The sequence below is a fragment of the Sinocyclocheilus rhinocerous genome, unplaced genomic scaffold, assembly GCF_001515625.1.
Source record: "Sinocyclocheilus rhinocerous isolate Xijiao unplaced genomic scaffold, SAMN03320098_v1.1 scaffold688, whole genome shotgun sequence".
In the NCBI taxonomy this organism is placed as follows: domain Eukaryota; kingdom Metazoa; phylum Chordata; class Actinopteri; order Cypriniformes; family Cyprinidae; genus Sinocyclocheilus; species Sinocyclocheilus rhinocerous.
The window spans coordinates 523750-540637 of NW_015651641.1; the positions used below are offsets into that span (position 1 = coordinate 523750).

Genomic DNA, 16888 nt, shown 5'->3' on the forward strand with positions numbered 1-16888 from the left:
AATGTATTTTCTGAGAATTTGAACAAAATGAAGTGCGTTCATGTTTAAAACAAGAACAAACATCTGTTAATGGAAAATGAAAACTTGTTTTCCCGTTGAATTAAGTAGATTTTTCTGAGCTTATTGGCAGATATTTGTTCATAAACTCAATTCTTTTTGATAAATGTCTCATCAAACAAGACTTATGTCATTTTGCTTCTTAAGTGCATCTTGATTTAAGAATCTTTAGACATTTGCTGTAGAAAACAACAAAACTACTGATGAAAAACATCACTTTTTTTTGCAGTGTGATCAGAAGATACAAAGTTATTTCCATATTCTATTGGTTTGGAGCAGTGTTATTCAATACCTTCATAAAACCTGCAGAAACTCTGTGAACCCACACACACGCACAAACACACGCACGGTGACCCCAAAAACTTCTCGAACACTTCATTAAAAAAATTATTGCATTAGATACAAAGTGTCATCTGTTCTCAAATGTTGCTAGAGCTTTTCTCGCTTTTCTGAGTCAGTTTTGTAATGACGTTTATGAACTGGTGATTTTTTATGAAGTCAGTTCTCCTTAAGTTCACACAGGTGTCCTATCAGGGTAACCACAGGAGTAGTTTATTAAATTAATATGAACATGGTCCACTAATGTTTGACAACCAAAAGTGGCACATTTTGAACAGTATCTACTGATTTATCAACTAAAAAAGATGGCACAAGCAGTTTTTTCCCTGAATAGATGCCATTTAAAATGCCATTCTTCTGCGGAACACAAAAGATATTCTGAAGAATGTTAGTAACCAAACAGCTTCAGTTCCCTTTGACTTCCATTTTAATATTGTCCATGCATTGGGAACCAAAACTAACAGTCTTCAAAAAATCTTTTGTGTTCAGCAGAAAAAAAAAAAAGCCATACAAGTTTGGAAAGACATAAGAGTAAATAATGAAAGAATTTTCATTTTTGGATGAACTGTCCCTTTAAGTGTAAACTTTGTGGGGCCACTGTAGGCAAATCTAAGTACCAGAAATTGTGCAAATTCCTGGGTCCAGTGATAACCAGCCATTGGGAGAGGCCCTCCGTTTTCTCAACAAATATTTTCCAAAAGGCCAGCGCACGGACACATCTTTCTGATTAGCCAACAGATGTGTTGAGATGTTTTAGCCCTGGCAGGTCTTAAAGAACACTTCTGTTTCACACATGGTCAAATACTTTAAGTGCACTTCGCTTCATTCTTTCAAATGATGGGAATGTTTTGCACAGGAAAGAAAACAGCTTTATGCTTTAGCCATTTGAAATATAATTTGTGCATACTGAAATCTGGTCCGTCTCAAAACAGAATGCCTGAAATCCGGTATTCACACATGCCCCGCAAAAGAAGGATATATGTTATGTTGGGATCCTAACATTATGACATGTTAGGATAAGGTACTACAAATAATTAATAATGTGCACAAGTTATTACTTCCACATGTTAACCCAGTGTTTATATGTGCAAAGTCTGGTTCCACATGGTTTATTTTTGAGCTTTGAGTTTCATGTACAAAAAGAATGTTAACATGAGAACTTGACAGCTGACACATAACCAAGGATTAGTGAACTTCTCAAAAGTGGAGGTGAAACTTTACCCTTAGTTTTTAATCTTTAGAAAAACTGGGAGTTAGCCCGAAAAACACTGAAGAATATCCATAAACCAAGCAGAGATACTTATTACATACTGTATTAAACTGAGTGCAAGCCAGAACATGCATATACCAAATAGATGTGTTTACCTACATTATGATGCATACATTGCACATTTTAATTTTAGTTTCTTAATTTTTTTCATGTGGAAGGGTCAATGAACCATTTAGGTGAACTTCAGCTTTGGTGGAAGTTAACTTAATAGTGTATTTTTGAATGATGCAATTTTACATTTATAGTTCTTGCATGCCCTTGGGCTATATATATATAGTGACTCAATTTTATGTATTGCATTTCATTTGACAGCAAGTGATTATCTGAAGTGTCAATAAAGTAATTATGAGTACTTTTGCCAGAGGTTAACCAAACCAGTTAGGCAGAGATGTTTTATTGTACATGTCTTTAATATACAGGCAGTTGAGGATGTATAAGTTCACTCAGAAACCTGTTCAGAATCGACTGCCTAAAATATGTATAGTAATTATAAAACGTGGAAATAAAATGATGACAATAATATATCAAACGAAAACTTGATTGCTGTTGTTGAATATGTTCAATAAATGACTCTAGGCTCTAGTCTTTGTCAATTTAAATGTCAAATTAGATTTAAATTAGATTTTGAATAGTGTATTCTGATTCCACAATGATCTGAAAACGCGTATTAAGGGCTTTTAATCGCGTCTCCAAACGCCCGAGCCACATGCAAAAGTCACTTTACTGGCCAAAAAAGTACGTGCAGTTTATAACGCACGAAGCGAAACAGAACAGTTTGGTAGATCCAGGGTAGATCAAATGTTTGAAGCGTCTGTACAAACGGAGCAAACGGCTGCACTGTATACAGCGTGTGTGTGGCTTTCCACGCCAAACTGCGGCGTGTGAGGAAAAGCGAGTGCGCTGCGCAGAAACTGCAGTCGTCCGGTTCCCACGGTACAGCTGCTATGCGTGTCTCTCAGGTTCCTGCTTCGCGCATGCGCAGAGCGACCTGAAGTTTCAGGTTTGACTTCAGAGACGCCGGGATTTTTGCGCACTGAGCGCGACGCACACCTCTGTTGACGCGCACAGGAAGTCGCACAGGCTTTGCTATTGACTTAAAACAGCTGGAATGGCTGCTTCACAAGTCCTAAAGTCTAATGGTTCAGAGAAAGGTGTTTCGAGTTCCTTTTAAGCAACACCAATAGACAAGAGGTCATTGCCATTTGGTGTAGACAGGTAGGAAACTGTAACAGTCATTGGAAAATCTGGATTTAAAAGAACGAGTGAATGAATGAATGAAATGAAAGGTCTCTCGTTTTTTTTAACAGGTGAATATTTTGAACTTAATACTAGAGATAATCCCAGACTGCCTGCTGATTGCGTTTATGATTGTAAAATAGCAAGTATTTCTATGGTTTAACAAAATTTTGGTTAGGTTCTGAATAAACACCCAACCCAAGCCTGTCTGTTATCTTATGTCCATCTTTCAAGCGTTTGTTTATAACATTTTTTCCTCCAATCTACACCATTTGGTTCGCCGAAGAGCATATTAACGCATAATAACGCAGTGGTTTTATTACTGTGGGATGTTTGGCCACTTAGCCACGCCCATTTTCCCGGTTCCCCGCTTGGTCACGCCCCCCAAGCCGACCCCGCAGCCAATCAGCGTTGCCCAGCCCTCCAATTCCACAATACTTTATTCTATAGAGACGTATTGTTATGCAAAGTAGTTCGGCTAAAATATCCCCCTGGCAACGCAGATCTGGGCAGAGAATCACCGGGACAATTAGCAGCGGGCAAGCGGGCAGTTTTTGAGTCACTTCAACCCGTCCAAACGTTAAGAGGTAAGTACATCTTTACCTGCTCACTTCTAGAAGCCGCTACTCGACAGCGTGAACCAGTACTTTTAACAGTTTCTTTGTTTATTCCAGTCAGCCTTGCCAAATAAACCACGGCGGGACGCAAGAGACGCATTTCCTGAGGTAAATTACCTCAGACGTCTCTAAACCTAACGGCCCTCGATGCGCTTAACCGGAGATACCGCCGTTCACACGCCTCCTTTCGCACATTAAATAACTCCATATTCTGCCATAACCTGGTGCTGCTACTGAGAGACACGCACACACACGGAGACTTAACACTTTGTGGATGATTGAACTTTCTCGCTAGGTCTTTGGATATATACCATAGCCACCGACTGCATTTACACACCAAGTGTGTCGTTTACTTGTCCTTTTTGGGATATACGCTCGTCTTATTTCTAGTCTAACGCGCTGGTTTTAGTCCCGTCTGTAAAGGCGGCTGAGAGCATCATGAGCCAGGCGGATATATCGACGTGCTCGGCGCCGCAGAGAGTCTTCCAGGAGGCGGTGAAGAAAGGCAACACGAAGGAGCTCCATTCGCTGCTGCAGAACATGACCAACTGCGAGTTTAACGTTAATTCGTTTGGCCCCGAGGGACAGACGGCTCTGCATCAGTCGGTCATCGACGGGAACCTGGAGCTCGTGAAACTGCTGGTGAAATTCGGAGCCGATATACGGCTGGCGAACCGGGAGGGCTGGAGCGCGTTGCACATCGCCGCTTTCGGAGGACGCCAAGACATCGTGTTATACCTCATCACCAAGGCCAAGTACTCCTCCGGCGCGCGGTGATCCGGTAGAAGCACGCGGAAAGACCGGGCTCGTTTCATTCTAGCGTTGGATCTGCCAAGCTCGAGTTCCCTTGTACCTTAAAACCAAATGAGGGCTGTAGCCTTTTTCTTTCCCGTGAGTATACGGTCAGATCCGGCGATGAGAAACTGAAACGCATGCTGTTTGGGATGTGCGTTGGTACTATAGCTTTTTATTGAATGTTTAAGTCATCAGATCTGGACTGTGTGGCTTTACCAGGGCTTGACCTGGAGACATCGAGATGGCACTTGATGCTGTGGCTGAATGCTGGAATAGTTGCAAGAGGTGAACTCCAGAATGAAGGCCATCCTCTGTTTTGGCTAGACACTGTCTTTTAATACGAACCGTAAGTCGTTTCATCAATCAAATCGTGTGGAATTGGTGACCAGTGCTGAACTATGTCCTCGAAATAACAAATGACTTATTCTTAAGTACTGTACACATAGCTTTACTGTGTTTCTCTGTACAAGTAGTCTATTGCGCTCTGCCTTCACCTAGCAGACGGCTTCCACACAGCTTTCAGGCCAGTGCGACCCATGTCTATAGTTAACATGTTACTAAAAACCGCTGCTTTCGCTTTTTTTTTTTTTTATCAAAACGTCAGGAAAGTCGCCTTTGGGACACACTTTATAATCTTCTTTCAGTATTTTGAATTAACACCCTGGTCATCACTGTGAATACAAGCTGGGTTTGTCTTTTTATTTATGAAGGTACATTAAGAGGATGCATTTAAATTATGTTGTGGTTATTTTTTAAGACTATAGCCTAAGTGTAAAAGTATGTAGGGTGACCTAAAGCTGCTTTGGACTTGTTACAGGCTAAACTGTCCCGTGTGGAGATTCCGCGCCACGGCCCCCCACATGTACACTTTTTTTCCCCCCGGGAAATGCGTCCCCTTCTACTTTTATTCTGGTTCTCTGCATCAGCTACCTCGACTTGAAAGTATTCAACAATATCATATGCTCTCTTTCTCAAGCCTTCTCCTTAACTGTGCTCAGTTACCCACTAGTGCGCGTTTTTTTTGTTCAACAGAATCAGTTGGACCTGCTTGGGTCATTTTACTTTGTTTTCTTACTGTCATCCTCGTTTTTTATTTTTTACAATCTTCACTCGGGACAATTTATCTCCTTGAACCAAAATTAAGATCCATTGGTTATTCGAAAAAAAATTTTTCTTTCGCCAAGCATGGTTGAGACATATATATATGTATATATATATATATGTATATATATGTTTTATTTCAGCCAATTGCTTCATTTATGCATTGTCATTTTTGGTTTCTATTGTAGTTACGAAAAGTGTAATGCATTGCATGACTATTAAATGCAGGGAGTTTTGTTGCACATAAATGTGGAGCCTTTTACGCCCCCTAGTGCCTGGTCGGGTAACTGCAGGAGCTGAGGCTTGTCAATAGTTACTACTGAGCAGGACTGTACGAACATTAACCATTGAGAAGACTATGACTTCTGTTGCAGGAAACATCGACAGATTCGTTCAAAAAAAGACAGCCTGCCGCCTTTAAGAGTCATGGCACCTGATGTTTGTTTCAATGCTGCTTTTATGTCATTTTTTTTTTCTTGATACAATGGCCAACGGTGAGTGAATGAGGACAAATATCAGTTAGATTCATTTTTTTGTTGTTGTTTTTGCGAGAAGCCCCATGCCGTTGTGTGAGCGTGTGTGATTGTACTCATGTTTTGCCACAGTCCAGTGGTGTTGCTGATGTTTCCAGCCCCCCGTCGCTCAACCTGGTTAACCAACCGGGAACTCCTCGTACACCTGGAGATGCAACCGATGTGATTCTCACCATCATCTATTCGATTGGTATAGGCAGAACAAATATGCATCGCTTGTCTTAAACTTGATATTTTTACTCTTGTTGAAAATATTGCACTGATGACTGTTGTTCATTCGTTGACTTCAGGTCAACATTTTATTTTTTCTAAATAGAAAAAAGGAACACAAAAAAATACTATTGTATAAAAAAAAAAATCTCCAGGTTATATTGTCTTTGTTTGTTCGTTACATTGTATAACATTACGTTTGCAAAGATGTTTGTATCTCTGTGATCGGGTGTGTGTATACATATATAGTATATATATGGATATATAGACGCTGATATCTCAGAGCACTTTCTTATTTGAAGTGCTCTCCTCCTGATGTTAATAAAGGGGAATAATACTTGTGATGGTAAGATCATTGTAACAAAAATAAATTGCACGATGTATAAGTTGTTTTACCCCATCATTTGTCATAACATTTATGGCATGGGGGTTAAATGACTGGATAGGTGTATATGAATGAGTAAAAGTGCTGTTGTATTTTTTTTCTTTTGTTTTTGTGGACCAAGTTATTTTTCATCTTGTGTCTCCAGCGAGTGATGCGAATGTTCTTTTGTGTTGACTTCAGCTTTTCTTTTTTTTTGTTTGTGTGTGTCTGTTTTGTTTGTAATTTTTTGAACATTTGTAACACTGTGATTCATGTGCGGTGAGAATATGAGTGCTGTAATATTTTTATGTATGTGTGTGTGTTCAAGCCAGTAAAGAAATAATTAAACCTTCCTCAATGTGTGGCTGTGAAAGTTTCTTTCCATCTCCGAGGAAGAATTGGGCTGGTTTGGGCCTCCTCTCTGGGCCAACCTGACCCCAGTTTCCATTCTCTCCTTTTTGTCATTCATTTGGGCTAGTCCTTTCATATGCTGGATAAAAGAGTGCAGGGGGTTGTGGGTAATTTTGTTTTAAAGACAGATCCCCTCCCTTGTGTGTTTGTGTGGGTTTTATGTTACAACTCTGTGCATGGAGCAGCTCTGCCCTTCTGTTCTGTGGGAGACTCGAAGCGTTTCTTCATACATTTAAAAAAAACACATCCGAGCACTTTAATTGTTCATTGTCTTATTCTGCCTCAGTTTCTATTGGTTCAACTTGAAACATTGACAGATATACATAAGAAATTAAGTCATGTTTGCTGCATTTCATGCTAACATGAAACAAGAGTTGTACCTCAGTGAAAATACTCTACTGGCAGAGAGTTGTGCTCATCTCAGTTCCTGTTCTGATTTATTGGTGCCAAAGTGTGTGTTTTTGAAATTCACAAGTAATCCAAAAACATAATCTGACATCATCCAGAGGCTGCATTCTATTGCAATGGTAATCCGAACCAAGCAAGTGCTTGCAGTTCTCTGCAGGTAGACAAGAGTTTACTGCATGCTTTTGAAGACAACCCTCACTAGAAGACTGTGACCTCAATGGCATCCTTCTCTGTTTCCACTCCCCTCCATCCCCCGGGCAGGATGTTATTGTTGAACTGGATTTCCATTGTCCGGCGGCTGAGTTGGCCACCTTCCCAGGGTGCAATAGAGAGGCCCCCTAATAGATTCTTCATGTGCCTCAGTCCCGACACACATCATTGCAGGAATTTGGAAATGATTTTAACAGAGTCCCGTCGCTCTGCGCGCTAGCCTTCCCCCACCGCCAGCTAGAGAGGGAGGGACGTATAAACCCAACAATGTGAAAAAGAATTTTGTGAATGTACTTGAGAGAGAGAGAAGGAAACATGCTCCTCTTCTAGCAGCGAGAATGTGAAGTGGAGGCTTGGAGTTGGAGGTTTGTCCTCTTTTGTTTGTAGTTCGGTGCGCTGGAATGTTTCGATTTTCCGTACCTTCAGTGTTCCAGAGATCAAAAACGACCTCTTTGCATGGACAGATTCTTGTCAGTAGTTTCGCATACTTGCGCATGTAATTCCAAAAAGGCCCCACAACATTGCTTGTCCTGGTGCAAGTACACACATGCAGAGAAAAACGTGTTTGTGGCCATGAAAATTGTTGCAGATTCTCAGAAGGAGAGGAACATTATAGCCAGAAGCTGAATGAAGATGAATGATTGTTGCAGTGGTTTAGTCATGACCACAACTACTACCAGGAAAAGTTCCTTTCAAACACAGTATAATCCAATAAATGCACTCATCTGCTGGTGGCAAATGATCTGTAGTGTGTGAGATGTGATGAGTTTAGTGTTTATTTTTATTGAGCATTTATATTCAGTTTGACATAGAACTATCAATATAATAACGAATAATTATTACATAAAATACATAATTAAAATGAATTTACATGAAACAATAAGATAATAAACTAACTTTTTTAATAATGAATAATAATAATGAACACTTGATTAATAGCTATTAATGAATAAACATTAAAATGTATTACAATTAATATATTAATTCAAAATTATATATAAATAATAATTATAATATAATACAATAATGAATCATTATTGCATAAAAATAAATAATTCAAATGAATTTACACAAAACTTACAATAAGATAAACTAACATATATACATTTAAATATATTACAATTAATATAGTAATTCTAATTTATATATATATAAACAATATAAAAATATTAATTATAATATAAAAATGAATAATTATTACATAAAAATAAGTGTAATAATAAACTGCTCACTTTTGTTCAACATGAGAAACCCATATTATAATGCATGTTATTAAACGTGAAAAACAGAGTTCTAAAGCGAAAGGAAAGATATAAAAAGAATGAGACAGGTGGCTAGGCCTGTCCTTCCTTGCCCTCCTCTCCTGTTTGAACTCTCTTTCATTCTTTCGCTCCGCTCTGTGCTTTTTCAAGCACACAGTGACAAGCGCATTCATTCTCTCGCTCTATTCTGTGCTCTCTTTTTTTGTCCAGCCTGCTGGATTCTGCTTCATCGCTATTCAGCTCCCAGACGGACCACCATTGATTAGAGCCCCCCTACACTCACCCCCTCCAAAACATACACACACACACACACCAGCCACCTCCACCTCACACACCCCGCACTCAGCAGCTGCTATGCTAATGAACCTCAGGAATAGAGAGATGGGGAAATGACGGGGAATCATCAGGACGACTCTGTGTCTTCATAACAAACTGAGGTGGAAGAGCTGAGAAATATCACTAAACAACCATAAAAAAAAAATTTTAAAGAAGAAAAGTTACAGTGTTCCTGTCCTTCAGGCAAAGGTTAACTTAACGTGTGCTGGCCTTCAGTTTTTATGTAGCGTCTCTCCTTTTACTGTAACTACTAAAACAGGATTTCCCAATCCAAGGCCTGAATATCATCCAAGCCACATATTGATTCTGGCTAGAAACTGCAGTTAATTATCCTCTACTGTTCCTTAACTATGTGCAGGGCTCTGAATTGCATTAAAAATGAGCACATGCTCAATTAAAATAACTTTCAAATATTACAAACTGCAGAATGTTGCAGACAGGCTGTCTAAAGAGTGCATCTTTATCAGTGACACTACATCTTCCTATAAAAATATTCAAACAAGCCTGACAAAACAAGCCTAAAACAAATGACTTGCAACAGTGAGAAACATCAGCTCACTAAATAACAATGAAGTGGCCAAATTTAAAGTACCAACAAAAACAAATTTGTATTCTTGAAATAATTCCAAAAACCTACAATTGTCTATATTTATAAGTGACTTTATGGAGAAAAAAACAAGCCATAAGCTGCTTATAATTAAGCACTGATCTTGGTTTTAAGCCTTAATAGTGTTGCTTTCAGATGTAAAATACCCAACACATAAATGCCAGTTATGTCAAAATGAAACAGCTGTGAATTATAAAATTATTTCTCCTGCCGTCTCATTTAACACATCAAACTACTGCATTGTCACATTTGTATTCTTTTATACACTTTTGTATTGAATTGTGAATTCTTAATATTTTTATTATATAGAAACCATTTAATAAAATCAATAGGGCACTCAAAGCTGTGCTGTATTGTATCTAACAACACCCTTTAACCGTAAATACGAAAAAAAAAATATAGCATGCCCTCTTGCTTAAGTATTGTTTCACATTCATCTATTGGTTACAAAGTGTTTGCTTCTGGTTTTATTGTTTATAGTGATTTCTTTGTGTCTGTATAATTTGCAAGGCCACTCTGGTCAAACAACATTTTGCTTTATGCACTCTTAAAAATAAATTTGGCAACGTAGTTCCATCTACAGGATCTACATTTCCATAAAGAACCTTTAACATCCATGAAAATTTTCCATTGATCAAAAGGTTCTTTATAGTGGAAAAAATATCCTTTAAATTATTAAAATGTTCTTCACACTAAGAAAAACATGCTTCTTCTAAGAACTGTTCACGGAAAGTTTCTTTGGGGAACCAAAATTGGTTCTTCTATGGCATTCCTGCAAAAAAAAACTTTTGGAAACTTTATTTTTAAAAGTGCAATATAACAGCATTTTGCTGTTTTACTGTACTTTTATGTCACTGGAATGACAATAAACCACTTTCAACTACCACAAGCTTCAACTAAACTGCTCAAAAATGTAGTGTGATGTCCATACCATGAAAAAGAGAGAAGTGTGTGCACTGGAGGAAGCATGGACATTCGGGCAGAAATCAGCGTGGAGAAGTAAACAAACACGTAAAAAAAGAGCACTAACAAAGCAGAGGGGGAGCACGGGCGCTTTGGTGCATGGGAGAGGGTGCATGAATATGGTTATGTGTACATGGAGCAGGCAGCTGGGGAGAGGCCCTGTCCTTCTCGCTCCTGCTCAGCTATTTAGACATGTCCCTGAGCGGCGTGACCCAGTGGCCTGCAGGGCGGGGCCACCCATGTGACATCTGCCTTTTTGCACGAGGGAGTGCCCATATGGAGCATACGTGCATTGACACTCATGCGCACACGCATACGTACACACAGCCCTCGCCCTGTCACATTGCTGTACCCTCCTGCTGCCTGCACCTTTTGTTCTGCTATTGTGCGTCTCATTCCGTGCTGTTTGCCTCATTCCTGAACAGACCATAAAGAGGGAGGGTGTGGGTGTGTGAGTGTGTGTTTAGGAGGGCATGTCTGGTCAGCGACGCATTCGTGCAACAGGCTTCAAGTGCAGGGCGCTCCCCTGCACACACACACACAAACACACATAGAGCTGAGGTTAAGGAGCCGGGTGCAAGCAGTGGGGTCAGACTTTCTCCTCTCTACACATGTTTAGGTCTCTGTAACCAGAGGGCACTGACCTCACCCAGCTGGACGCTCTGATGTGATTGTTGTCCATGTCTGGGTTTGTCTTTGTAAGGAAAACTTTAGAATTCAGAAATCCGATTACAATAAAGGTAAGTTCTTCAGTGAACTAATTTGTCCCATAAATACTATGGATGAACTGAAATTGGTGCAATAATCACACTGTATAAACTTCCTGCACTATTTGTGCTACAGACATGACACCTCAAATTGTGTGTATTGTTGTGGAGAGCTGTGCTTTTATTTTCTAAGCGATACAAATTGCAATTTTCACCTGACAAACGATAAAACTATGAAAAATCCACCACCCATAATATGCATTATTAATGGAAGGTGATAGGTGTACCCCAAGTATATGTCCTAGGACCTTTTTTGTTTCACAAAAGTGTTTATCCTACAGATAGAGTGACAGCCTCAATTTGAATAGCTTTATTTTATACTGTAAAGAAGCAGTTTGTCTGTCTTGACAAGCTGTAACGTAATTCTTTGAGGAGAGCTGTGCTTTTACCTTTCTAAACAATACAATCTACAATTTTCACCTGGCGAATGAAAAAATTAGGGAAAAAATCCACCACATTCTAGAAAGCACTCATTGTGAATGAACTGATATAAGTGCAAAATACATGCTGCATCAACTTCTGGGTTTCAGAAAGTTGCTATGTAAGTAGAGACAGATATTTTCTTCCATTTTGTGACACATCCGAGTGAAAAAGATTATCGTAAGAGAAAAAATGTAGGGTGGGGACTTGGTTCAATCCATGGGTTGTTGTTTGGATGCCACAAACCTCTTGACCACCACGTCGACACTCTCATGTCTTTTATTGATTCTGAGATAATTCCATGTGACCGTGTACATGTCGACACAGCTCTAGAGTGCAGGAGAGCACTTTAGATCTGGCTCACCAATTCCACTCCTGCTCCACATTGTAGCTGAGTACACGCTATGTATGTCACCCCAGTGCTCCTCCTATTGATTGTGAGTGAGTGCCTCTATGAACGTATGTCTGGCCATGCCATCACTCCTTTTGGGCTACACAAGTGTGAGTGTGTGTGCTGGCAAGTGATTCTGAGGAATAAAGCCCTGGTTGTTTGCAGTGAAACTATGGGTTGTAAGTGAGTGGGGAGATGCGTTTCTGTTTGACTGGGCAGGCTGAATGGGACTATTCAGTAGACCCCCAAACTGCAACCCTCTTTTCTCTCCATTGTCATCTCCCCTTCTCTCTGCTGCCCCATACAGCCCAAGACAGAGTGAGAGAGGGAGAGAGATGTCTGGGTGGGAGTGAGGAGTGGGGGTTGGGATCGACAAGGGAAGACCGAATGGGGACAGAGAGGGCTAAAAACAGGTTCTACACAGGCTTTTTAAAAACTTATTTAGGGTTCAACCTTCACTTTTTGTTGTCATTGGTTACTGGAAGTATGTATTATTAATGGATGGTGATAGGTGTACCCCAAGTATATGTCCTAGGACCTTTTTTTGTTTCACCTTTAGCTTGTTAGAAACAAAAGTTTTAAGATTTCTTTTTATCCTACAGACAGAGTGACAGGCTCTATTGATATAGCTTTATTTTCTACTCTAAAGAAGCAGGTTGTTTGTCTTGACAAGTTATAACAATAAAATATACATTAAAGGTATAGTTCACACAAAAATGAAAGTCATGTCATCCTTAACTCACCTTTATGTCATTCTAATACCACAAGACTGACATGAAATATCTTCATTTGTGTTTCAAAGAAGCATTAAACTCATATGGGTTTGGAATGACTTGAGGGTGAATAAATGATGACAGAGTTTTCATTTTTGGGTGAACTATCCCTTTAAGTCTTAAAACATACTCTACGCAATTATGTGAATGCAGAAGCTTCTAGCTATGCAAGCTCTTTTTCATGTTATTATGTTACAAAACGCAGAATGCACAAGGGGCCTTAGAGTCAAAATGCACAAGGGGCATTAGAGTAAAATGTCTGCGTCTATCAAGAGTTTCCTTTTTTAGGTCAACTGCAAATCAACCTGATGAATTACATATAGTTTTCAATCTACTTAAAGGGGTCATATGATGCTGCTAAAAAGAACATTATTTTTTAAAAATTTACATAGAAAAAATATTTTAACTTTTTAAACACTCCTCAGTCTACCCATTGTTTTTTTATTTACATCCAGATAGAAAATGAAGGAAAATGGCATGAACATGTTTGATAGTGTAAATACATTGTTAAGTTGTTATGTTTAATAAAAGAAAGTCACAAATGAAAAGAAGGTCAAATCTACACAGGAAGGCAGGAAAGAGCTTTGATCATATGCAAAGGAAGTGTTTGACAAAGTTAATTCTAACCTGCTGAGGGCTTTATTATGTACACAACCCAGCTGACAAATGTGCATGAGTGGAGACTCAATGACCAATCAGTGCCTTTGCTCTTCCTGTGGTCACAGTTGAGCTCAGAGCCTGTAAGGAGACACAGAGAAAGGAATCCAAGCAGCCAGGATCTATGTTTTAGGTTGCAATTTGCATTTAGCTATAGAAAAAAGAGAGAAGGTACAATTCATCACTGTTCACTCATGGTCTTTGTAGTTCATGTTTTTCTGCAATGAGTATTTGTGGTGATGCGTGTATTGACATATTGACTTAAAAAATTAGCTCACTCTAAAATTCTTTAATCACCCTCATGTTGTTCCAAACCCACATTCAGGCACGTGCACAGGTGGGGCTCAACCTGTGCAGAGCACATGCCCATTTTGCCCTTACACTCCGAAGTGCCCTTTTTTTGGTGATGGTGGGTTTTTCTTTTCCTTCAATAAATCAATGATATTGGTCACCCTTTACATCTGTCTGTCTGCTTTACAAATATTTAGCTAATGAAAGGTATTAATCCAGGGCTCTGTAGGGTTAATTTTATGGACAAAAAAACACTGAGACATTCTTTAAAAAAAAATCACCTTTCGTGTTCCACAGAAGAAAGAAAGTCACACAGGTTTAGCACAACATGAGGTCGAATGAATGATGACGGAGGTTTCATTTTTCGTGTGAACTATACCTTTAAAGGATTAGTTCACTTGCAAATTAAAATTTCCTGATAATTTACTCACCCCCATGTCATCCAAGAGACGAGGAACAAGGGTCTTATCTAGCGAAACAATCGGTCATTTTCTAAAACAAATTACAATTTATATACTGTTTAGCCTCAAACACTTGTCTTGTGTAGCTCTGCGTGAACTCTGTGCATTCCGGTTCATGACAGTTAGGGTAGGTCTAAAAACTCCCATCTCATTTTCTCCTCCAACTTCAAAATCATCCTAAATCGTCCTACATCGCTGTTTTACCGTTGTTGTTTTTTTGTTTTTTTTTTGTAAAGGGCTTTGACCTTCTTTGCATGTTCACTTTGTAAACACTGGGTCAGTGCTTCTGCAGCGATGTAGGACGATTTTGAAGTTGGAGGAGAAAATGAGATGGGAGTTTTTTGGCATACCCTAACTGTTTTGAACTGGACTGCACAGAGTACGCATGCGCATTGCAGAGCTACACAAGACGAGCGTTTGAGGTTAAAAAGTATATACATTTTAATTTTTTTTAGAAAATGACCGATCGTTTCGTCTGGTATCATGTAGAGCCCTTTGAAGCTGCACTGACACTGCAATTTTGACCTTCAACCATTTGGTAACCGTTGAAGTCCACTATAAGGAGAATAATCCTGGAATGTTTTCATCAAAAACCTTAATTTCTTTTCGACTGAAGAAAGAAAGACATAAACATCTTGGATGACATGGGGGGTGAGTTAATTATCAGGAAATTTTCATTTGAAAGTGAACTAATCCTTTAAGGGTGTGCCTGTGCTTTGCAGTTCAGCATAGCTGTGTGTTCGACGTGGGCCTCTGTGGGAAAGTCTGGGTGTGATTGAATGCGTGTGTGAAAATGTATATGTGTGTGACCATGTGTGTATCTGGAAGGAGAAGTGAACCCTTGTGTCTAAGCTGACTCACTTTGATCCTGTTCAGCGGTCTGAAACTGATTTCCTGAGTTGCCAACAGACACACGTACACACACAGATGCTCACACACTCTTTTCATATTTATACACCAGCAGTCTTCCCTAGTGATGTTACGCTCTGTGCCGAGGCTTCGGAGCATGTGTCGAGAAATCCCGGCAACTTTGAAACGCTTATCGAGGCTTGTATCGCTTTCGAGCAGTGTTTCTCAACCCTGGTCCTGAGCGCCCCCCAACACTGCACATTTTGTATGTCTCCCTTATCTGACACCCATTTCAGGTCCTGGAGGTTCTTTTAATGAGCTCATGAGTTGAATCAGGTGTGTTTTGGAGTTTCTTTTAATGAGCTAATGAGTTGAATCAGGTGTGTTTGATTAGGGACACACACAAAATGTGCAGTGCTGGGGGGCGCCCAGGACCAGGGTTGAGAAATGACGTAATTGATGACGTCCGAAGCTTCGCTTGGCCAGACTGGTTCAGGAAGCGGTTCCAATCTTGTAAATTCACAGTCCTCTGCCCTGTAAAATTCAGCCACTTTCCAGTTTTAGACTAATAATATTGGGCCTCCTGCCTATTATGAGCAAAGACTTGATTTACACACATTTGATACTAGTCTTTCCCACATCAAAGACGTACCACTAACCGACCCCAGTCCCAATCCTTCATTTAACCAGAGCACTGTGGGAAGCATGCAGATCAAAGGTTTGCAGGAGCTCTACAGCTGCTAGACTCATCTGAGTTCATGACTCAACATGTATATAGTAAGATGGCTCAATTATGTGTAACACCTTTCAGCTGTGCTAGAGCACTTTACCAATGACACATACGATTTAAAATAGATTTATACATTTTCTGAGGAAAATTTGAGTGGTGCTTGCCTTTGTAAAACTCTCCAGCATGATGCTAAGGTGTTCTGTGTGGTTTCCAGTGCATTGCGATGCAGCTGCTAAATTGTTCTGAATGGACATCTGAGCCGCTGAAGACGCAGTGGATTACGTTTGTTTCTGAAGGGAATGCGCCCCCGATCTACCTAAATGCGTCTATGTTCGCGCGAATCATTCGTGATCCAGCTTCACCTCCAGAAGAAGTGAGTGTAAGGTTTTTTAATGAATCTTTGCAAATCGCCTTTCCTAATAATGTGCTAATTAGCAAGTTTCAAGATGAATGCGGCTAAAGTAAACAGTCCCTCAGAGAGCAGCTGGGAAGAGAGGGGCGGGGTCAGCAGAGCTCATTAACATTTAAAGGAAAATGCTACAAAACGGCTTGTTCTGAAAAGAGCTGTTTTTGACAGGGTAAAAAAGCATTAAGACATATAAGCATTTTCATTAAGACCCTAAAGAATCATATCGACTTGTGGAAAATGGGCATCCGATGATCCCTTTAAAGCAGGGGTGTCAAACTCAGTTCCTGGAGGGCCGCAGCCCTGCAGAGTATAGTTCCAACCCTGCTCCAACACACAAACCATGTAGTTTTCAATTGAGCCTGAAGGACTTGATTAGCTGGACCAGGTGGGTTTAATTAGGGTTGGAGCTAAACTCTCCAGG

At 39.8% G+C, this 16888-nt stretch overlaps 1 protein-coding gene and 1 long non-coding RNA gene across 2 annotated transcripts in view; one reads left to right on the top strand and one right to left on the bottom strand.

Moving 5' to 3' along the window:
* LOC107713314 (uncharacterized) overlaps window positions 1-15427 on the bottom strand; it is a 17577-nt gene extending 2150 nt beyond the window's left edge. Inside the window, exon 1 of the long non-coding RNA XR_001636878.1 lies at window positions 15417-15427. This is a non-coding gene — a long non-coding RNA (uncharacterized LOC107713314). The remainder of the gene's footprint in view (window positions 1-15416) is intronic.
* Window positions 3359-5517, top strand: LOC107713312 (notch-regulated ankyrin repeat-containing protein A-like). The gene is made up of 2 exons (XM_016518776.1): window positions 3359-3489; window positions 3577-5517. The coding sequence occupies exon 2, from the start codon at window positions 3958-3960 to the stop codon at window positions 4294-4296; it is 339 nt and encodes a 112-aa protein (XP_016374262.1). The 5' UTR covers window positions 3359-3489; window positions 3577-3957; the 3' UTR covers window positions 4297-5517.
* Window positions 15428-16888: the final 1461 nt, after the last annotated feature.